This window comes from Thunnus maccoyii, chromosome 4 (genome assembly GCF_910596095.1).
Source record: "Thunnus maccoyii chromosome 4, fThuMac1.1, whole genome shotgun sequence".
Lineage (NCBI taxonomy): Eukaryota > Metazoa > Chordata > Actinopteri > Scombriformes > Scombridae > Thunnus > Thunnus maccoyii.
The window spans coordinates 11,169,197-11,193,786 of record NC_056536.1 but is presented as its reverse complement, the minus strand read 5'-3'; the positions used below and the strand labels follow the sequence as shown (position 1 = coordinate 11,193,786).

Below are 24,590 nucleotides of genomic sequence, written 5' to 3'. Positions count from 1 at the left end.
CTGATTTCTGACTAACTAATGAGTTGAGAACAAAGAGATGAAAGCAAAGAGAGGCAGTCAAGGAGAAAAGATGGAGAGGGATCAAACCGAGAGAAAATATTAATATTGAAAGGTGGAGGGAGATAACTAGAAAAGAAAAAATAGAGAGGGGTCAGGACACAAGTTAAAAGAATAAACGCTTATTACTAGATAAATCATTATGCAAACACTTTAGAATATGCACAGTCGCAGAAAGCAATTATCATTATACAAAATATGAAGGACATATTTAATGCTTTGTAATATATTCTGTGTAAATTAAAAAAAAAAGAAAACATCAATAACTCAGTTTTGCTGGTGCAGATACAGAGAAAAACTCTACTTCCTCCTACTGACTTCTGTTAAACAGCTATTCATTCATTTTAAAATTGGAGATTTAGATTGTTTTCTCCTGATAGGAACACCTGAGATTTTGTCACTGTGGTTTGTCGTTCATGTCACTTCACTCTTTCATTCTCTTTTCCGCTTTTAGTGTGCACTCCTTCTATTCTCAGTGTCTGAAGGATCACTGAGGAAGTCATCAGCACTTCTCACAGTTAATGCAGATTCTTCTGTGCATCTCTTTATCGCTTCTTATGTGGAGTTTTGGAGCGAGGATTTAGATATCAGTGATCTTGGTAAAATATTAGGATTGACTGTTTCTCTAGAGATTTTATATTACATCACCCGACAGAATCGGCTTTCCAATGGAAGCGTCTGTCCCTGCTGTGTATTTTTGGCTGCTTAAAGAGGTTAAAGGGGACACGTACATCTAGAGAGTCAAATGCTTTGTCTAATCATAAATAGGAAGCTGCGTTGGCTATGCTCTGGTAAATACAATTTAGAGAAGTCTTTCTTAAATCTGCCACAGAAACGTTATGTTTCAACTATAGAAATGTTGCAATAATTTTAACAATCAACAAAAGTAAAACGACAGAAATAATTTAAAACTGTCACCTCATTATTTATTATCAACCATGTTAGCTTCAGAGCTAAGTTCTCATTTTTGAGATGCTAGTCACCTGAGTGTAGCAGGGCTGCAGCTAACAATAACTTTTTGCTGTTAAAAAATACATTCATTATTTTCCATTAATCAAGTTTAAATCAGCACATTATATTTGAGAAGTTGCTACTTGAAAATGTGTGGTACTTCTACTTGAAAGCCTATCAAAGAAGTTGGTTAATGAGCCAGAATTCCAAAGTTGATGTCTTCATATAAGAAGAAAGAGGCCAAATTAAAGCTGAGCAGAGAGAGAGTGAGGCACATCAGGGGAAATTAAGAGATAGAGAGACGTACGTATATTTCATCAGCAGTCGATAATGTGTGTCTTTGCGAAAAAACACCCACTCGCTGGATCAAAGACGAACATCTGACGAACACACTCACACACAGAACAGATCACAGTAAAGCTCTGTGGATTTCACTGGCAGGAAGGAAGGGAGCGTGGGGTCAGGTCGGGGTCACGCTCGTTTCACACAGTTTAACACACACACAGATAACTTTAGTGTGTGTTGTGTGTGTGTTATTACACTAAGTCTACGTTCATCCCACTGTGGATTACATGCAAGGCTGGAGATGTGGGACAACAAGGCTGAACTAAAGCTCCCAAGACACACACATACACACACGCACACACACACACACACACACACACTTGAACAGAGCTTAGCCGGACTACAGGCAGCATCAAAGAGCTTTACACTGTGTTGGCATCTCTCATAGGTGAACTGTAGTTCAAATGTTGAATGAACTGTGTCCATGTGTAAGAGAGTGTGTGTGTGTGCACGTGTGTGTGTGTGTACCTGTGTTGGCAGTACTGTCCATAGTGGTTGTCTCCACAGTCACAGATGTATCCATGGGAAGAGCTGGGCTTCCTGTGGCACTGAGCCTCGTTTTCACATGGATTCAGATGGCAAGCATCAGTGCAGCCTTTCCCATAGTAACCTGGGAGAGAGAGAGAGAGAGAGAGAATAAAATTAATGTCAAAGTGTTTTTGGCTGGAGTGGATATGTGCAGTGGTTGCCATCCTACAAGTCAAATACAAACACCACCTATTTATATATAGCTAATTTGCTTTGCCAAATACACGTTGGATGAAATGTAATTGCTGCCTCTCTTACACTCACTGGCAAAATACACTATTTTTCTGTCCAAGAAGCGTCACAGAGAGGTGGTTGGATGGGATGGCTGGACAGTACAAATGTCAGGATTTTAATACTGGAGACTGAGGTTTCCATGATGATCTTTAGGGAAAGATCTTTATAATTATAAAGATACTATATATATATATATATATATATATATATATATATATATATATAAAATAAGTGCTTTTTTCTGTGATTAAACAAATCCTCAATCTTTTCCTAAACTACTCTGAATTGCTGTTGTAATGTTAATCATGCTTTAGTTGCAAGGGACAGATATTGTAGTAAGTACAAATGAAATAAGCTGACGGTGCAGTTTTGCAGAAATGTTCAGTACAAACATTTGCGATAAATCACATATAAACATTTCCAGTTTAAAGTTCTATTTTTGAAAATAATTATTAAAAAAAAATAATCGGAAAAAGTACAGCACAAAAAAGAAGACACAAGCAGTCAAAGCTGCCGTGAAGAATTTCCCTCATACATACAATCATAAAATGAGAGCACAACACAACAACTATTGAAATTAAATTATGCAGAACACCGCTTCATTTCCCATCCGTGTACCAAACATAACAGCCTGTCAGTTCACAAGTACACATCTCTAACATCAAACAGTGATTATCACAAACGTCTCCCTTACATACTCCGGCTGGGCGAGCCTCTAAAAAACAAGCCACAACTGTGAATTACAATTCTGTCACACAAAGCTTCCTCTGAAAGAAAATTACCACCAGTGTTTGAGAGAGGGAATTCAAAAAACATTGTAATCTATATCAATTTCGCACAGATAGCTCAAACAAACACAGGCTGAGCGTTAAGAAAACATGAAAGTGAAAAACATGAAAAACAGGGTGTTTCAGCTCAAAGCAAAAGATCTCAGCTCAAGGAACAAAGTTCAAGGACGATAAAATATGTTTTTAATATCACTAAAATCTCTGTGTGATCACACATAACAGCCCGTACATTTTCAGGTAGCATGTTGCTGCTAATAACTCTGCATGCCAAAAAAAAAAAAAAGAAGGGAGCCAAATCAGGTTGAATCAAAGAGTGAGTTAAAAAATGTGAAAACATGGGAGAAGAAGTTTAAAAACCTCTCTACCATAATAACACAGAGAAGTGCCTCAATAAAAACCGAGACAGCACGTTGCAACGCTGCTAAACGAGCCACTTCAACACAACATCGTACAACACACACATTCCCACCATACACTTAAGTGTGCGCTGGTGCAGCGTGGTGAACGAAGCCGTCGCACACTTCAATGCAATCCCCAGACACTCAACACAAACACACTAGCCTCTTATATGGTAATACAGGCCAGCACATAAAACCCCTCTTTAATCTAATGACTAAAGCAGAGTGCTTCACACACTCTTTGGGGTGTATTTAGCACAAATAAAGAAGGCCTCCAACCAAGACCTGTTTTTCATTTAAAAAGAGGATAATTGTTGTATTTTGTCTTTAAGGTACCTGTATTAATTGTTGGATTAAAATATTAGAACTAAGCTGCACCACAAGATCCCACTTTCATGTTGGGATGGAAACGTAAGCAATAAATCCAATAAATCACATTCAGGCTGGCTAAGAAGGAATGAGTAGACAAAAAGATGACTGACTGGTACAAATAATAATTTAATAACACTGAATCCTTATGATGTAGCGGATCTCTGGATTGTAGATATTTGTTGTATTAAATGCTGTAAAAAGTGACAGAAAATGACAATGTTAGCGACAAGACATTGACACCTCCACTGACTTTGATCGCATGACAGCATGTAAGAAACTAAGACCTTATTACTGATACATATCAAGAGTGAGGTTACACCAAATAAAGGACAGAGGCATTGCTTCACCCTCAAGATTTCAGATTTACTTTGAAACCATCATCAGGAACCGTCGTAAGTTTAAAGTAAAACCAAAAGCTTGAGAATGGAACAATGACTCTGCCCTTTTTTGGAGAAACCTTACTCTTAAATCAGTTAAATGATAATATTCGTGATCATATACATTATATCATATCAGGGGAAATAAAAAAAGACTCTTTTCTCCAAGCTACTGTCATAGACATCAGATATTAAAACTAAGAATCTCAATACAACATAAAGATGTTGATGATTACAGCTGTACGATTCATACGATTTAAAAAAAACCTCAAACATGTCCACAGTCATCCATTATCTACAATATAATAATGTTTGTGTTTATACTACAGTACTCTAGGTATATATAATCAAGCAAGTTAACTTTTACTCATAAAATGTGATTATAAGACATTTTTACAAAAACAGTCATAAATAAAAGTGAATAAAAGTGTGATTTCAAAGGACTGTGCTTTCTGGACCGTGGTCACATGTTGGCTTTTTCCCATCTGCAGTTACATGCTAGTATTAGTTTTGTGAAAATGTCATTCATATGTACAACTCAGGGGTGAAAATGCGTGGTTTATGTTAAGCATGTCAGAAAAGCACATCCTTTTAAATACAAAGTTATTTCTTTTTGAGTCTGTCCATAATGCAAATATTCTTCTGAACAACTCATGTTAATATTTATATCACTTGTAGGGGAAAATCCCCTCATGATTTGAACGCAGACTGTAGAAACCCTTAAACAACAGGACCAGCTCTTTCTTCAACGCCCCAGGAATGCTGGCCAACAAGACATCAGTGAGATTTCCAAACTTCTCACTCACCAGACCATCTACACCACATCCTGCAAACAGCAACGATCGAGATGAGAAAACCCCTCATCTCCTGCATGGCCCCTAAACCAGACCACTGACCCTGTCACCTTTGACAATTCAAGATCTCCAAGAGCCAGCAACATGGAAAGACCAATTAAAACCCCAGTTTGAGCTGATAGCACAACTTGGATAGACATCCCCCACCATTTACTATCATAACTCACCTCTAAGAACCAGTCACCCACAGAGACTAGCTGGCACCAACTTTAATATTACTCTGAATTCTGATTTTTTAAGACTCAAATAATCAACCTGAATGCAAGAACTGATGCAAGCCATAACCACCAACAACAAGTAGTCACACCTTAAAAGACCTATGTCCTCGCAAAATCACAATTAAGATCAATAACAATCTCTCTTGTGTGGCCAACAAAGATGACTATTTCCCTATTATTATAAATTCTCTCATGAGTTATGTCGCTGGACAAATAATTTCATATTTGAGTCGTGCACAACAATAATTCATAACCCCCCTTTAAATCATACAACTGCACAAGTGCACAAATTCCTTACATATTGATACCAAACATCGGGTATAAAACAGAAAACAAGCTAATCTTTGCAACAAGATATTCCATTTTGTTACACTGATCATTCTGACTTTTTTCATCAACAAAAATCTCTGCTTTGCATACTATACAATCATCTCCCATCCTTCAGCAAGTGATTTCTGCTTTCAGGCTGCCTTTTTAATTTCACAGCACTGAATAGAAGGACGTCTCTATAAATTGAAGTGTGACTGAAGTGTGTGTGCAACTTGTTGAGGTCTGTATCCTTCCCTCTGGAGCTGACAAACCTGTGTGAGGTATGCTTTCAAGTGTCCGTCTATAGAAAATACAGAAACCACTCTGCTTTTAAAGCCTGTGGCCTTGGCTACAGCTTTAGACACACACCAGATTTCCAATGACTCCTATTCTTTAAACATCATTCTCTCTTTCTCTCTCGAGCTCATTCTGTTCTTTGTGAAGCTACAAACACACACATACAGTAATTCACAAGAAAACACACTGGCCTTGCTTTTCCCCCCACCTCCTACCTTTCTACACAGCGTGCCCCGGTAGCCTGCTGGCTAAGACACATGCCACATAACTGCAATGTCTGTGATTCGAATCCAGCTAAGGACCTTTGTTGCACGTCACCCCCCATCACTCTCTCCCTTCAAATTCCTGTCATCTCTGCCCCAAAAAATATATAAAAAAAAACAACCTTTCTACACTATTTTTTTTCATTTAATTTAAGCTTCTCTGTCTTCTTCTCGCATGAAAATGTTTCAGGAATTACACAAACAAAAGAGCGAATATAATCACAGGTATTGTTCAGTTTTCAATTATTCATTTCACTGTTTCTTTTCACGCACAAACACACCGGTATGATTATATGATTATACACACACACACAAACAGTGGCTTATTTGTTATCTCATGATCCCCCACTCTCCGTCTCTGTCATTCTCTGGTTCTGTCGCTCTCTCTTACTCAAACACGCACACACGCGCACACACACACACACACATGCATACACACATACACACACGCACACACACACACACACACACACACACACTCAATCATGTTCTATCAGCCCTATACATCTTTACACTTTCACCATGGCAACTGACAGAGAGAGGCGACAACGGCCTTGGCTGTTTTCAGATGCTTCTAATGACACCGGCCTTGTCACAACAATATGGGAGAGAAAAGAGGCAATACACACAGATACAGAGAGAGAAAGGGAGGCTTGGGCTTGTAAGAACAAAGAGTTGTTCATCATGTGTGCACGTATGTGTTTGCCTTTCACATTCAGAGTCCAGAAGCTTCTTTGAAAAGTTTCTATGCCTCATGAGCTGCACACAGACACCCGATGCGACTCATAGCTTTTCGACTGGCTTTACTGTAACACAACATCAGCTTGAGTCATCTGGTTACTGAACCATCCATTCATCTGCTATGTATCCAACTGTCTCCTTTCTGACAGAGGAAAGATTGTGGATGTCAAAAACATCCAATAAAAATATGTTGGTGGGAAAACAGAATGATAGCGTTGTACACTGAATCAAATGACTGTGTGTTATATGAGTATGGTTGCTTTCAGTGAGAAGTATCAGCCAATTACATGCAGCTCTATAGAGCTGTTTGGCTTTTTTAAGCCATTATTTTTATTTTACAGCACATTTACTGAAAGTAGAAGGTGGAACATTTAGGTAAATAGGTGGATATTTTCTCAGGAGTTGTAGATGCTCTCAAAAGAAGCTTATAATCAACTTAGCATTCATTCCAAGTCATGCTTTTGTCCACCCAATGAATAAAATACTTCCTTTTGTCTACTAGATCTGTAAATAGGTGTGGGTGTGCCCTCTCTGAATGTTTGCTCCATGTTAATAAGTCAAGGTGATAGAATTAGCTTGCAGGCTGGTGCAGGATTTCAAGTCATGTTTTTGTCCACCCGATGAATAAAATACTCCTCTTCGTCTTCTAGATCTGTAAATAGGTGCTAACTGCCATGACTGGCAGTCCTTTTGTACCCTAGTGGCCATAATTTAATTGATGCAGCTTTAAAGCTAAATCATTACATTACATTCCTGCATGATTCAGAATGATTCATTTTACATCTTTAGAAATATTGTGATGTAAATTAATGATCAGTGGGTTTGAACAAAGGCCAACATGTCCAGGGTTCAAGACATAAAGGTTAAAGGTATCTTAAATGGTTTAATTTGGGGAGTTTGTTTTGATAACTGATGGATATGTAACAGGTCTAAACCAGTTTGTTGGATAAAAGAAATAGCGAGTTGATATTGGTTTTTAAAACTCAGATATTGATCAGTGTTTGTGGATTTGACTGGGTTTTCTTTTTTTTTTTGCATATAACTAATCTTTTTTAGACATTTATATAATTTTAAAAATTGCAGACATTGGTGAATGGATTTGGTCATACTTGAGTATTTGCACTAAATATCTACTATTGAGGTTTGCTGTCAAGTTTGTTTCTCAAACATCAACTTTGCAAGTGGCGAGAATAATGACGTTTATTTATATCTTGACAATAATGTATTCTACATTAGCCTGAACGGGGGATTTGTAGAGCTTCCTCAACTCATGAAGAGCTTCTAATTAAACAAAAAACTTCATCTGTGAAAGAATAAAACATACTTTTCATATAGTAGTACAACAGTGCCAAGTACCTGTACATTTCTAGTTTTGATATCAAACCTGATCAATAAGTGACATTCCAAGGTGAGGAGTCATTTGTCACAGAGAGCCCTGATTCAGCACCTTGAGGATATGGGTGTACTGTAGGTTGGCACACAGGAAATACAGCTTGAAACTCATAAATCTCTCCCGTTTTTCCCAGAGGCACGGAGCTTAATATACTGCAGCTGCACACCACACCCTTCCATCCCAAAGAAACAAAAAAAACTAGTATAATACACTGGCTCTGACAAACTCTATCTGAAGAGATATTTATTTGGCATTTGCTATGTTCAAAAACTATTTTGACATCTTCATAAAAACAGAAAACAGATAAATTACACATTACTACAGTAAAGGCAGTTATGAGAGTTCTGGTTACGCAACTATGAACATATGCTTTCTGCATGTTGGATTTTAAACAGCTAAGGGAACTCAAGTGGACATAAATCAACATGGCTGTAATTTATCATATTAAATTCAAATTTTCACCACAGTGAATTAGCCTGTAGCAACTGGCAGCAACTGTCATAAAACACACAAACAGACACACACAGGCTGACATACAGTATACTTATTCAGAAAAGCACAAAAACACACAGTACGGAGATGAGAGAGCAGATGTCTCTGTGCTTTGTCATGCAAAACCTTATCTCTCTCTCTCTCTCTCTCTCTCTCTCTCTCTGTGTGTGTGTGTGTGTGTGTGTGTGTGTGTGTGTGTGTGTGTGTGTGTGTGCGTGTGTGTGTATTTTCCAGGATGCTGTACTGCATGAATCAGACGCGCTGTCAATTGCATGAGAGACCCATTAAGTTAGTTTCAGCACCAGGATAAAACGCACACAAGTACACACACAAACATGAAAGAGAATTATTCAGAGTGCATCTCTCTCTTCTTTTTTTTTTTCTCTCTCTCTGCTTTTATTAAAGTTTGATTTGTCTCTAAGCGACATTCATTGTAAAACAGTCTCCATTTTTAATGCTCATTGTGCTGCTGAAAGTTAATGATAATGAGTGCGGCTGTGTGTATTTACAGTAAATAAGTGCATGCACAGGAAGTTTGTGCATATCATCTGTGTTTGTGCGTGCGATTGTGTCCATGTGTGAAGGCATCAGAGTGTGTGTGTGAGTGTGCCCTCTCCGAATGTGTGCTCCATGTTAATAAGTCAAGGTGTTAGCATTAGCTTGCGGGCTGGTGCAGGATGCTACAGGGATAGCAGCGCCTCTCTGCTTCCTCCCCCATGCTGCTCGGCCTAAGGCTCTCTCACTTTAACGCGGTATGTTCTCCACGCAATACACACTCACTCTCACTCATTCCTCTTTCACTCCCTGCAATCTCCGCTCAAACTTTTCTTTCGTTAGCAACTTCCCTTTCACTTTCTTCCATCATCCGACTTCTTCATTTGCAGATGAAACACACTACAAACCTTAATTCGATGACCTTGACCTTGGCTTGCAGCTTTGACTTGCAAAATTTAATGATGTTTTTTAAAAGTTAAGTGAGATTCAGGGACGGCTGAATGCTTAGACTTGTTTAGACTCACTATTGTCTGTACAGACCAAGAGGCAAAAGCTTCAATCAAGTCCTGAGTCTAAATGGACAAAACCAAGTTATCTATTTAGTGTTTAAAGCTTTGTCTCAATTCTCTTCCTTAAAAGGACGGATTAACAATGTTTCAAGTCTCTCTTAAAACAACAGTCAGGAGCCCAAATGAACATTGAAATAGGTTTTTCTTTCCACAATCATTCCTCCTGCTCATACTGGCCATTAGAAGATCCTTTAATGCACTTACAATGTAAGTGATGGGGACAAAATCCACAGTCCTTCTGCAAAAAAATGTATTTAAAAATTTATCTGAAGCTAATATGAAGCTTCAACCATCCAAATTAGTCAAATTAGTCTTTTTAGTCCCTCTTTTTGTTACTATACTTCCACCGCAGCTCAACAGGGAAACATTGTCTGACGAAATACAAAGAGGGAATTTGATGCTTAAAGGACTGTAAATGTGGCAGATATCCATGCTGAAGCCTCATATAAGCTAAGGGGATCTGGCTATTAAAAGGAGATGTTTTAATAGCCAGTATGAACAGGAGAAAAGAGAAAAAAAACCTCTTTCAGTGTTCATTTTGGCACCTGACTGTTGTTTTAAGACAGACTTGAAAAACTGTGAACCTGTCCTTTAAACTTTCTTCCTAAATTACAGTTAGACTTGGTTTGGCCTTAACGGATTGTGGTAAAATAACTATGAGTCACATATACCAACAAAAAGAGAGTGGAGAGCCATTATTTTTCTTCTTTCTTTTGTGTTAGCTTAATGTTGCACTACCACCCTGTAGCATTCATCATTTGCATCATTATACTCTGTTACATCCACTGTTTTCTGCAGATGTGGCATTGGAAAATCCCAAACTTTGCATATTAAGACCAATTAACTGTACATTATTCCGCACTTAATGAGAGCGAAACATTTGAGTTTCATGAGAAAATAAGAAAAGTAGTTTTAGAGCCAGTTAAGATGCAGAGAAGGAAGGTAATGGATGCTGAGAAAGAGAGTATCTCTCTCTCTCTCTCTCTGTCTCTGCTGGTTTTGTCTTTCATGTGGTTCTTTTTCTCTTAATTTGCTTTCCAATCTCTTGTCTCCTCTCTGCTTTAATCATAAATATAAATAATCTCCTTTAATCATCTCTTCTCAGTTGGTCTCGTCTGTTTAATCAATACCTGTACAACTGAACTGCAGTTGTTGCTTCAGTACCCGTTAATAAATATCAAATATCACTCTTCATCCTCTCCTTCGCTTTCACACTCTCTGTCGTGTGTCTGTCGTGTTCATTTTCTCTCACTTCTATGATTTGTGAGTTTCTATGTACATATATGCCAGCTATGTGTAGATCTATTCCCAAACGTGCCACCAGTGTTTTCAGGCTGTTTGATTTGACTTTCTCATGCCCTCTTTCTTCTCTTCATCTCTTCTTTCCTTTTGCCTCAAAACTTTTAGTGTTTATTATACATTTCTGTCTGCCGCCTTTTTTCTCTTCATTAATTATTAACATTTTTAATCTCTCTGCTCCTCCTCTGCCTCTTTTTCATCTCCCCATTATTCTCTTTTTGGCGTTCTCTTTTCTCCACTTCTCTCTATATCGGTTTTCCCTCCTCTCTTCCCCTACTTCTCCTCTTCTCTACTTGTCCTTTAATCAGGTTCTTTTCCTCCACATTCATTCGGCCTCATTATATTCACCTGACTAAGGAGATTTTGGAAGTTAGCCTGCAGTCAGTCTCTTTCTCTCGGTCTCAGGTGGATGGGAACTCATTATGCGTTCCCAAATATCTGTTTAACCCAGTTAGAGCATTGGCACCTACGAAGATATGACCATATTATAATTACTCCCCTTTCTTCTCTCTCTCTAAGTCAGCTGGCATCTTTTACTACCTTCTCTCACAATTCTTTTCTTTCACATTCAACGTCCAGAGTTTGCAAAATACTAGGGGGTTAGCATGCATGCAATTCTACTTCCATTACTGACTAATGATGACATATTTTATTTGTTTTGGAGGAATAAAACACACAAACTCTTAAATTGATATTACAGCACACACACTAGCATGGCTACCACGCCAACAACAGCACTCCACAAACTGTAAATTCATACATCTTCCTATCAAACACTTTTCATTCATTCATCCATGTTTAAAACACCAACATCATCTTTCTGTTCACTCACCAGGTTCACATATACAGGAGTGCCGCTCCCATTGGTCGGAACAACGGCTGTGGGCAGGACAAGGAGACGAGACGCAGGGGTTGCCAACATTGCAGCCGGTCTCCACTTTGATAGCTCTGGACGGGCGGGGCAGGGGAGGGGCGTCCGGTCGCACGCCCAATCGAACGCCCTGCAGAGAAAGAGTTTACGTTACAGAAAGTTAGAAACAAGAAGTTGGCAGCTTCATGCATTTATTGAGCTACTCTAGACTGATTTCTTAGCACATTTCCATCTCTAACATGCTAATATTTCCAGCTTCAGTCCACCCATCCATCAATAAACATTAAAAATACAATCCTTCCATCTATCCATTCATTCTCACCTGTATGCATCCTCTTATCCCGTTCTGAACCTCTCCGGAGCCCAGCACTCCTCCCACATGCAGATGTTTCACCTTCAAACCATGAATCTCATTTCCCACTATCACTGTCCCCTAATGGTGAGAAGAGAAGAGAAGGGACAGATGGAGACAGGAAGGGCAAAGATTATTATTATTAATAGCTGTACGCAAGCTGAATACTGGACAGAGATACACAAGGAGCACATTTGAATGCCATTATTTGACCACGTAAATAAACTTGGTCATTTATTTTATATGAAAATATCAAGGTACACCATCAAAATGATATAAAAGATATTATATTATAAAAGAATTATATAAAAAAGATAGAAATGTGTTTCTGAAAGCATTATTGATTTTTTCTGTTTTTCTGATCATCAACTGAAAGACATGATTTTTCTATCTTTTCATTGATCACTATATCTTAGAGCTGTCAGGTTATTATGGAGTTTATGTCTTTCTAAGAGGAGAGCAGAGGGGAGGAGGAGAAAGTACCTGCAAACCGAATGACTGTCTATTAAATAAAAGAAAACAATAACATATAATCAATGTGGAGAAGGTCAATGCTGGAATGATGAACTGTCACTGACAGCGCTGTGAAGCAATGTTGACAGGCAAGTTAGCTCGCAACAACCATGAAAACAAAATCAATGAGCCCCATTTATCAGTGTTTCAGTATAATGGACGCTAAGATCTGGATGATAAATGGACTGCACTTATATTTCACCCTTCTAGTTTTCTGACCACTCAATGCACTTTATGCTACATAGCAACATTCACCCATTCACACACACACACACACACACACTGATGGCAGAGGCTGCCATGCAAGGTGCCAACCTACTCATCAGAAGGAGTTTCTAATCATTCACACACAGTTGGCACAGCCTTCGGGAGCAATTTGGGGTTCAGCATCTTGCTCAAGGACACTTCAACATGCGGACTGGAGGAGCTGGGGATCGAACTGCCGATCTTCCAATTGGTGGACGACCAGATTTACCTCTAAGCCACAGCCACCCCCGTGATAATAGCTACACACATGCCAAACGATTTCTAATTACTGTCTAACTGGCAGCTATGATGTTCAATAATTTCATGCTTTCTGCAACATTTATTCAGTGTGTTACTTGATGTACTTAGAGAATAGCCTGGTGAGCTACAAGAAAAAGATAAAAGACACAAAACTTGCCAGTAGACACATTAAGAATTAAATCAACTCGAAAACAAAACAAAAAACTGACGTTTTCTTTTTTAAACAAAGCCAAAGATGAAAATAATAAAGTGCGTATGCTTTTCTAAGTGTATGTTACTGTCACATGTTTACTGTACATAACACATGCGCGCACACACATTAAACAATCATCCAGTACAATCTGAACTATTAATCCACTAGATATTAGGGAAACCAGGATTACCAGCCCACATTTTAGAGAGACTGAGGAAATCTGTGTTTGAAAATACAGACACTAGCTTACAGCAGGAAGTGAGATAGGAAGTGTGTTTACATGAACAGATTTCGGATTACAGGATATTAAATGTAAAAAGGATTTCTCGCCTCCATTCATAATAAATCCTTTACAATTCCAATTAGAGTTCTCTACTGATTAGCCTGAATAATGTTGTTCATCAGAGTATCTGCAGATTTCAAACAGCAAAATTAAATCAAATCCAAGAATTAGAGCTGCCTATTTCTAATTGAACATGGTCAATTAAGGTTGTGAATCAGTACTGAGTAGAGTTAGGGGAAAAAAAGGGCACCAGGAAATTAATTGTTAAGGGAAATGAAGTCTTATTGATTTAGTCAAGCACATATGATGAAAACCATGGAAAACCTTTATTAACTTAAATCTGTACTTGCAGGGAAGAAGATTAGTGACTGCAGAGCAGAAAAATGAGTCATCTAATAACTGCACGTACAATATTTTAATACTTTATTAGGACTTAAATTTAGATTATTGCTTTTAATCTCTCAGAGTTGTTATAATCTGCAGATATGCTGCTCTTAAAAAATAAATTGGATCTCTGCTTTTAAATTTGTCATTATTGGTGAAAATCTCAGTCTATCCTTAAAACTTTTCCTTGAGGGTTTGTATCGCATCTCTTACCTGATAGAGTCCAAAGTCGAGCCGTAGCGTGGCGACATAGCGTGTCTCACGGCCGCTGCGAACGTCTCGCAGCTCCAGCTGGAGATCGTGCCACCGGCCGTCTGCCACCTGAACCTGATCCAACCGCAAACGCACCGGTCTCGCTGCACCACGGGTCACCGAGAACACCAGCTGACCATTTATCACCTGAGAGAGATGAAGGAACACAAACACACGTACACACACACCAGAAACACGAGAAAAAAGAGAAATTGAGAAAAAAATGAGGTGAAGAAACATGATTCACTCAAGAAAATAACCTGGGGTGGGGGGAGTAGTGTGAAATCCAATGTCATGGCAGCACTCCTGCCTACATGCTGCTATTTCAATAATGTCTTTGAAGCCTTAGAAATTTTAACTGTACATAATTTCAAGGACAATACCAGCATTGACATCATTGTCTTAAATATACAGACAGATGATAATTTAGTATTAATCAAAAAACAAAATAGTCCTACATTAACCATGAGGATTACGTATAATTCCCATAATCGACGTGACCATTGCTAACACATTTAGAAGCACACGCAGTATTTTACATCTCGTGCCACCAGATGAGATTTGGCTTCAAATGTGCAGCATTGATTTAAAACACTGTAATAAATTGTTTATGGCATAAAGAGGAAGAAGATGCTGCCAATTCTGTTTTAGCATAAATGGAGCAAAAGCTTTCAGAGCTTCTTGCAATGGAGGAAGGCAGGTGAAAGAAAAATGTTGTTCCTCTTCAGCAGAGCCAAAAAAAATATATTTATATACATCATCAGCCAGAGAGTGAGAGAACGGTGCTGGTAATGATCTCAGACATGGTCACATTTGTTAATACAAAACTATCACAGTGAATTTGACAATAATACACCAATTTCCAAATACATTGTAGGACAGACATGAACTGAAATGAATGACTGCATCATACTGTGTGTGTGTGTGTGTGTGTGTGTGTGTGTGTGTGTGTGTGTGTGTGCGTGCCCACCTGGAACAGCAGGCTGGTGTACTGGCCAGCCTGGGCCTGCAGCAGTGTTCCCTCTCGTGCTCTGGTTCTGAACACCAAGCCCAGGTACCAGGGCGTGGAGATGGTTACGTCGTTCTTTAGGTCCCACCAGAGTGCGCTGTTACCCAGGAAACGATGAGGGTGTGGCATCACTGAGGTGGAGGGTAAGAAAACAAAATTGAGTAAAAGGTCTGCAATATCCCGAACAGCCTCAGGATGTCACTGTTGTTGATCGGGCTCTGACGTGATTTCATGAATTGTCAAATTTCGCAAAGTAAAGTTGATCGCTGTTGCTTTACAAACTGTATGTGTGTGTTTTTGCTCAGCCCCTGTGGGACTGAATCCGTTTTTATATCGTTGACTGGTTTTTCCATCATTATAAGGATATTGTGTCATACTGACAGACACACAAGCACAAATAAGTCTCAGAACAAACATTTTTCTTTGAGATAAAAAAAAACAATTTTATCCCACACATGATTTCCCCAAGGGCTGACCGTCTGTGCTCCCAATCAAGACAGGTCAGTAAATATAAATTACTGAGAGTAATGGGTACTGACTTACTGGAGGCTACAGGATGTCCATGTGCAGTGAATCACTCAGGCTTTATCTAGGTCCAAGTCTAGTTAATAAATGCAGTAATTCTTTATGATACTATTGGTCTCAGTGTGCAACAGACATAAGTGTTCAGTAAATATTCATAATTAATGGGAGGTTACAAACAGATAAAAATCTATCTGCATATCCATCTATCATCTACTCCCTCTCTTTCCCTCTGACAGCACCTCCACAGAGGTCGTCACTCATCAAACCATCCATCCGTCCATTAACATTCGTTCCACTTTTATACTGAGGAATAAATATTTGAAAAAGGGAGAAAAAAAATTGCAGACTGAGGTGTGAACTGGCATGAATGACACAGCACTCCTGAATGTGAACTTCTGAAGTATTAAAGTGTGAAATATTAAAGTGTGTTTCCTTGCTGCTGTCACCAAGTGCTTTTTCATGGGGGAATGTTGAGTCTCTGTAAATTAAAGAGCAAGGTCGAGACCTGCTCGCCCTGAGATAACTTCTGTTGTGATTTTTGCGCTATATAAATAAAACAAACTTGACTTGACTTGAAGCAGCCCATTATAACAGCTTTCTAGCAGTCTCTCCCCTGTAATTTAACCAATTTAAAAGTAATGTGTAAATATGGTACAGTACAAGTGTAAACGTTACCTGGAGCATTTTAACATCAGTAAATTATTCACTAATTAATGAGGCCAGCAAATAAGGCCACTGAAGATCAAAGTTTGCCACATTTTTAAAAACGGGATCACTGTCATCACCACTGATATTGACCCCGAAACTGCCAATTATCCCAGCCCCATTTCTTACTGATAATTATACCAAAGTAGCACAATAAATGTGACATTGTTAAAGGTTGCCATTGGTTAAAAAGGCAACATGTAGGACCATATGATGAAATAAACTCATATAAGCTCTCACCATGGCTGCAGTCCTTCCCTCCGTACCCTAGGGGGCAGTCACAGGAGAAAGTCTCCCAGCTCACCCTGCAGGTTCCTCCGTTCTGACAGGGGTTGGACTTACAGAAGGGGAGTTTGGCGCTGCAGCCTATAAGAAGCAACAGAGACTGTTAAGTTATCGATAGCGTTAATCCAGCGTTAAGCCAAACTGAGCACTCAGGTCCTTTACTATTTGCTTTAGCATTCTGAAGCACTTAACAAGTGGTTTATAGCACATTTACAACACCTAAGACATGCTTCATTTAATTAACATGATTTGTATCAGTTTATTTAACAAAAACAAGGGCATTGTAAACATCCTAAATGTTATTTATGTGTCATCACTCGTTTTTAAAAAAAAATATGTTCAGCAGTGCTGACCAGGGAGTGTTCCATTGTTAGCGATAAACCCAGCCAGGTCCAGCGGCTTGTTGTCAATGTGCAGCTCCTTCATACAGCCGATAAACTCCCTGGTGCCAAACGGGAAGTTGTCTGGTACGTTGGGAACTCCTCCCAGAAACAACGGACCGGTCAGGTCCAGAGACCTGAGAAACAAGGAGAAAGAAAGGTAAATTTGGAGAGGAAAGGAAGGATAAAAAAGGAATAGAGGATTATTCCCTCAAGCATGTAAGGGAGGAGGGAGGAGAGGGAAGAAGGAAGGCAGGAAGGGTAAGAAAGGCAAAAAAAAAAAAAAAACATGAAAGGAGGGTATGCAAGAGGCAAGGGGATTAAAGAGACCCAGAGATTAAATATGCCATCAGAGGTAAATGACAAAAGGAACAAGAATCAGAGAATTATAGTGGATGTTGAGGAGAAACATGTTGAGGAGAAATTAGATCATGATGATGACGAAACAGCAGGGGAAACAGCAGGGGAAGAGAGAAATTGAAAAGATGAGAACGAAAAGGAGACAGACGGAGAGACAGATGAACAAACAGGAGATTAAATTTGAGTTACAGCAAATATCAGGAGGGAGGTAAAGGTGGATGACAAGGCAGATGAAGAACAGAGACAGGAATACATGGAGGAAGACGTTAGGGGACGTTGACAAAAAAAAAGAAGCAAAAACGAGCTTAAAATCGCAGACAAAAACGAGCAACGACAAAAAGGAGATGTGGAGGCAACCGGGGAGGCAGATGAACAAACAGGAGATTAAGTGTGAGTTACAGGAAAATATCAGGAGAGAGCGAGGGTAGGGGCGGATGACAAGACAGATGGAAGATGAGTGGAAGGACAGAAACAGGGGGAATGTGAAGAGGAAGATGATGGGGACAGCAGTTAACAGTTAAGAGAAGACAGAAACAGTTGTGTTGTCATTTGGAGAGCATTATCTTTTTCCCCTCTGATGTGGGTTGAGGTTTTTCTTTTTAGCTCACTTTGGCTGCACGTCCCGTCAATAAACGGCAGTAGAAGAAGATGAGTGGAATTGAACAGAGAGGAAGTCAAAAGAGATACAAGGCAGCGGAGACGAACAAACAAGAGATTAAGTGCAAGTTACAGCGACTATCAACAGAGAGCATCATTAGAGGCGGATGTCAAGACTGAGTAAGTGGAGGGCGAGATGTTAATGGAGAAATGGAGAGCGAGCGGAGGAAGAGAGTGTCGAAGCGTTAGTCTTTGGCCTTCGTCTTTGATCTGTCTTCCCTTCTCTCAGCCTCACTTAGCGCTGACAGAACACAGCCAACGTGATTACGGCTTACAGAGGCGAGGCCAGACATCAACACTATGACAGGCTGCTTTTTGAGTGTGTGTTACGCACTTGTTGGCGTACATGGAGACATGTTGATTAGTAGGCACACAACACAAGTAGACTGGGCAACAAAACTTTGACAAGGTCAAACAGAACTTCAAAGCACTGGGTGGATTTAAGGCTGTCAATTTAAATGTTTCGGTTGTATATACGAGAGAAACAGACAGAGAGAAAGAAACGGACATGAGCACCACACAGGATGAGACGATGTGTAATAAGACTGTCAAACAGATACAGTACAGACAGACATGAAGGAGCATGAAGATGTCGAACAGTCGTGCCTCATTAAAGCATAAGGTCCCCACAGATTATTCCTCTAGTCATCTCTTCACCATGATCTGACATTCACCAAAAATATTTTCCAACAGCTACAGTCCTAGTCAAAGTGTGAGCAGGATTTTAACAGATTAGACTGTGTAAATCTGCATTAAATCATACGTTACTTGTACTTTGTAACAGTGATCTGCTTACAGGCCTTAAACACGTTGAAACTGTGCAGTTTGGAATCCGTAAAGGTGAGACTTTACATCTAGTTTTTAGGAGAATGGCCCCTTAAGTCTGTATAGACAGCAACATTTGCAGTGGATCACTCTATCTGTTCTATGTTAATATACGTTCACTCGTCACATTTTGTTCCATCATAGCAAGCAACTGCCATTATACATGTCATCTTGGGGACCCGGGGCAGAAAAGAAGGCAAAATGACTGAGATCTTATGAAGAGAGGAACATGAGAAGCTGCTGATGAAATAAGAACATAAGCTAAGGTGTCTATACAAGAGTTAGTTCCAAACTTTTTTTTGCGATTGGCTGACATGTATTCGAATTTAAAGCCAATATCTCTACCACTAATCTTCAACTATCACTCCACATTATTTACCATTTTATACTCATAATCAGGCAACCTACGCACCAACAGCTGCCAGTGTGCTCCTACACACACTGACCTGCTTCATTGACTTTCTACTTGGTGAAAATTGTCTTTGAATATTTGTTAAATTATCCACAGATGTTGTTTAAAAGCCGACCACAGCTTAGAGTCAGTTACAATTCAGAGACTTTCGCTCTCAAGATAGAGATCTATGGGGCAGATTTACTTGACAGACGCTTTTTAAGTCATAGTTAAGCTGGCCATTAACAATCATTGTGCAGCCTGTGATTAACTTTGTCAGACCAAGGATCTGTGATGATGCTGTGGGTCATATTGGACATTTGTCATGTAATTGTACTTAAGGACCAGACAAATTATTTTCATTTACAGGCATATCATGAATTTCCTGTGGCAATATTCTAGATGTGTAGCACCTTCAATTCACCAAACTTAAAGAAGCCAGAGGTATAAATACAGGTGAAAAAAAAAAGACGGACAGCTGAAAGAAAGGTAAACTCACTTCTTGCTGCTGGTCTGTTTGCCTTGTGCAGCACAGCTGTAGTTTCCGAGCTGCGTACCGAAGCGAAGTGACAACGCCGTATCACAGTCGTCGACGCTCACCACAGCGATCTTCTCATCTGACGGACCCTGGGCCTCGCCACTCATACTTCGTTTAGGCTGAACACACACATACACAAGATTGAATACAGTATCCAAAGAAACAACAAAAAAAGAAACACCATGACACCAGACATGCAAGAAATATAAAGAGCACTTACTAAATCTACAATCATACACCGCACAAGGTAATTTACACAAAATAACAGTTACAAAACACATCAGACTATATTCAATATCTACACTGTAGGTGATGTTAGAAGGAAAAGGGGAAAAATTTGAGTTAGTAAGACAAGCAATAACAGACGCATATGGGTAAGGAAACAGTGGAGGAGATAGACAACACACACACACTCTTCGCTTACTGTCTGCTGGGTAAGAAAGAAAGACAAGAGGAGACACAGAAAGAGAAAGCGAGAGAAGAGTGTACTGTATGTGCACTCTGACACACACTCATACTCACATAGCGTGTAGCTGGCTGAGGAAAATGAAAAAATATGAAGAAAATTAAAGGAGATGTACGGCGAATATGAATGAATAAAATGGTGACAAGCAAACGCCCACATAATGGTATGCACGCACAAACATTTCAGCTCGTTTCAAAGTGCTTTGTTGGCATGAAGGCTGAGAAACATTTCTGCAGACGCATCAGATGTACAAATAAGTAAAATGCAAACTATCACAACCGAAACACTTCAGAAGATAACTCGTCAAACCAACATTAGTAATGCAAAATGTAAGATCAAAAGATCCAAAATCAAAAAGGTCTGTACACACAAACAAATTGAGATGTAAACCCACCTTGTTGTAGTAGTGGATGTGAACTGTATGCCAGTTGCCGTCACTCACGCCGCCGGGCAGGAAGGGACTCACCTGAGTGGACGATTCACCTGCAGGCGGATGGATGAAGTTTGTGTCAAAGTGTAATAATTCTATAAGGTTCATAACAAATGGATCTTTAAAGACAACTGATAACTACTGTTCTCTGTAATTATAACTCTCCCATCACTTATTTGTCAGTTGTTTTTACATTTTAATGTATATAAAAGCACCGAACATATATACTGTACATATACAAATACCTACTGTTCTATCTGTGAGGACCCTGACTGGCAGCATTCACTCCTTGAGACCACAAGTCTGTACAATATAAAGTACTTCAACTGAAATGAACCTGGGATTTCACCGAGATCACAAGAGTACGAACGTAATGAGATCCTAATTTGGCTTTGATTGCAGCAGTGGCCGACCAAATTAGCTGAAACTTTAGCACAGCCAATTTCAACCCCATACCTTATCTTAACTATCTAATCTAATTTAATCTGATCTAACATAATTAGTCTAGATTTTCTTGGTGTAAGATGACGGTGATGGCATTTCTCCATGTCTGCAACGTAGACTTAAACAAATAGATCTCATGTCATGGTGAGGGATACAAGGATTTTCTCACAGTGCCAAATTTAAATCTAAATGCTCTCCAGTACATGTCTAACTTTAATCTAATCCTAATCTAATCCCATTTCTACTCCTAAACCTAAAAAGGTTCCACAAAGAAATGTCAGACAGCCTTTGAGAGGAAAATGTGAAAGATTGTCCTCATCTTTCTCTCCTTGTGGGAATAAAGGGATCGTATAAATAGAATAATATGCAAGTGCAAAGACACACACACACACATACACACATATATACACATATACAGTACCTGTGGAATATTTAAGCACCACTTGTCCTTCTTGGATCTCCAAAGCGATGAAGTCATGTTTCTCGTTGAAGCGTCCATTATAGAAGAGAAGACCACTGTTCTCCAGGGTGGCAAAACTAGAAAATGCACACACATACACAGACACCCATGTCCTTAATAAGTTTATACTGTATATATACTGTATGCAATGTATTATTATACTTCTACTGCATATTTTTAGATTTTTGTATCATGATAATATACAAATAACTCCAGTAATATTGTATGATATGTTGATTTCAGATGAGACTCTTGGCTGGGTTAATGCAACATTCGCCCCGGATATAATGAGACATACAAAACCTAATTTCAAACAGCAAAACCAGACTCCTGCAAGCCTCCTCATACAGGCTAAGCATGAGAGAACAAAAGGTAATCAAACTGTATCTCAGTTAACCCTTGTGCCTCACCTTAAAAAAAAGTTGCACTGATGTCATTAAAGGACAAAAACAAGGGTCATGGTGAGATTTTTTTTTTTTTTTTGCGTTTTCTCACAATACTTTTATTCTTCCATTCCTTCTGAGCCATATGTCTATTTCTGCTCAGCTGCTCCCCGCGCAACACTCCAGTATGGATCAGCTCATTGAATTTTACTTTGAACTGGGTATTAAGTATGCTGATATAGTACTACTGCTCAATAGGTATGGTTACGTAATTAGTGAAAGTAAACTTAAACAAATTCTTAGATCAAGAGGTCTCTCTGGAAGAAGCAGTACAGTAATCTGCAGGATGCTGTTGGTTTCATTCGTGACCAATTACCGTATCCAGGACAACAGCACAGATACAGATGGATGTATTCTAAATGTAGAGAGTACGCCCTATGACTAAGAAAAGGGGATGTCTGCTTGATTATGAACAAGCTGTCTCCCAGAGGGGTTTCACTGAGGAAACATGAGAATGCAAAACATATTGCGAGGCAACGTAAAAAAAATTCTTACCCTTGGGGGGCTCCATACAAACATGTCTGCGCCATAGAAATATATATTAATATTATTTTCCACTTACACTGAGTTAAATTTTTTAACAAACATCGGTCCTGATCACAACTACAAAATATTCATTCATTTTCAGAATTTTAACCCTTTCAATGCCAGTTTTTTAGGGAGAGAGACAGGGAGGGGGGGACTGTGTCTTTAAGTACCATATCATTTCTATCTCTTGCATACACACACACACACACACACATACACACACCACATCCATATCAACGCACACACATCATTTTGGTTGCATACATTTGCTACATTGGCCTGCAACCTCCATACTACAGCAGCAAAGCCCCAAGTGAAATCCAGGAAAATAGCATGTATTTGCCCCACAGGGCAAACATGAGAAAATGGCTCAATCTGGTGGAAAATAATAAAAACTACAATTTTGAAGCCAGGGCTCTAGATTGAAAGCCTGATATAATAGAATGCATGATTTTATGCTGTAATGGCCATGGGATCAAAAATTACTGTTTTAATGGTTTTAAATGGGGACATTATTGTCCATAAGGATCTTTATTTTGGCTGAACAGTTTATTATAGACTTATTATAGGAGCTGAGGTTGAACTTCCAAAATTAAGAAAAAACAGTCAAGATGTATGCCGTATGCATTAACACAAAATGATTGAAATATTGCAAATTAAAAAGCCAAAAATGTCCCCAGTGAGGCACAAGGGTAAACCATATTACTGCAGCCTTCCACTCCCTCCAGCTGCTCAGAGTCATGCAATAGCCTGTTTTCTATAGCAAGGCCATGGGGACACACTGAAGCCAAGGCTGCCAAGCCAACACAGCCTGATCAAAAGCACTGTTTGACACTACAGCACTGATGACAAATCTTCTCTCCTGGCAACAAGATACAGAAAGATTCCCACTGCAATAAATGTCCACTTTAAAAAGTACTTTCATCTGGTTTTGTTTTGATAATTAAAGCTGACTGAAGGAAATTGACTGACTGTTTTTACTTCTTTGAAGAAAAGTTGAAATTTGTGCTAGTAATCAAACTAGTAATCCAAGAGATGAATTACTGATTCTCGCACACATATATTATTAATTAAAGCTTGGGAGGTTGTGCACTCAAATTATCCAATCTGTCATCCTGTTATCTTGCCAGGCTCTGCAAATTCTCCTTCCGAGCTTCTCTCCTTATAGGAACCTTTAAAAGCATTAAAACTGAATTCAACCCCACCCTGCTGGTGAGTAAGTCTCCAGATGCAGGAGGTCAGATTCAGTTATAGGGTTATGGAGCTGAGAGGTTTTAAATGTGTTGCTTGGTGCTTTACAAACTCCTGGCTTAAACTCAAGTCCTTGGACAACAGTATTCCTACTTTGCATTGAATTAGATACCTGAATTATAAATCCACGGTTTAAACATCCACCAGAGATTGGTGTGAATGTAACTATAGACGCATTTCTGTGTGTGCTAATGTACCATGGAAAACAGCATGTTATCCCCATTTCCATCATAACAACTATATACTTTCCTCCTTTTATCTGAGAATGTTGCTGCTGTCAAAAAATAAACACAGGGTTATTCAATAGAGGACATGTGTCTTGTTTGCTTGGCCCTGCTGTACTTCCAGCAGCACTGGGTCATCTTATCTTATGCTGAGGTATGCAGATCCAATCTCTTTAAGCCAACAGAAATAGCTGAAAAGAAGAGTAACCTGAGCTTCACCAGAGTAAATGGAGACTGAGTGGAGTCACTGAACCGGAGACACAGAGGAGCTGAAGTAAATAAATCCAAACAGCAAATGGTATATGAACAGTATGTCTGATCTTGTCATATTATG

General features: G+C 39.1%; 1 protein-coding gene across 2 annotated transcripts in view; it reads right to left on the bottom strand.

Annotated features, from left to right (window-relative positions):
* Positions 1-24,590, bottom strand: part of celsr3 (cadherin, EGF LAG seven-pass G-type receptor 3) — a 109,744-nt gene that overhangs the window by 36,169 nt on the left and 48,985 nt on the right. Inside the window, exons 5-15 of one of the 2 annotated variants that reach the window (XM_042410229.1) lie at positions 21,772-21,887; positions 20,871-20,959; positions 20,533-20,547; positions 19,972-20,129; positions 17,213-17,376; positions 16,815-16,940; positions 15,306-15,475; positions 14,297-14,482; positions 12,174-12,284; positions 11,813-11,981; positions 1,822-1,963 (exon numbers count right to left, since the gene is read on the bottom strand). In XM_042410229.1, coding sequence (XP_042266163.1) covers positions 1,822-1,963; positions 11,813-11,981; positions 12,174-12,284; positions 14,297-14,482; positions 15,306-15,475; positions 16,815-16,940; positions 17,213-17,376; positions 19,972-20,129; positions 20,533-20,547; positions 20,871-20,959; positions 21,772-21,887 — 1,446 coding nt within the window. The remainder of the gene's footprint in view (positions 1-1,821; positions 1,964-11,812; positions 11,982-12,173; positions 12,285-14,296; positions 14,483-15,305; positions 15,476-16,814; positions 16,941-17,212; positions 17,377-19,971; positions 20,130-20,532; positions 20,548-20,870; positions 20,960-21,771; positions 21,888-24,590) is intronic. The other variant, XM_042410230.1, reaches the window with a different exon arrangement.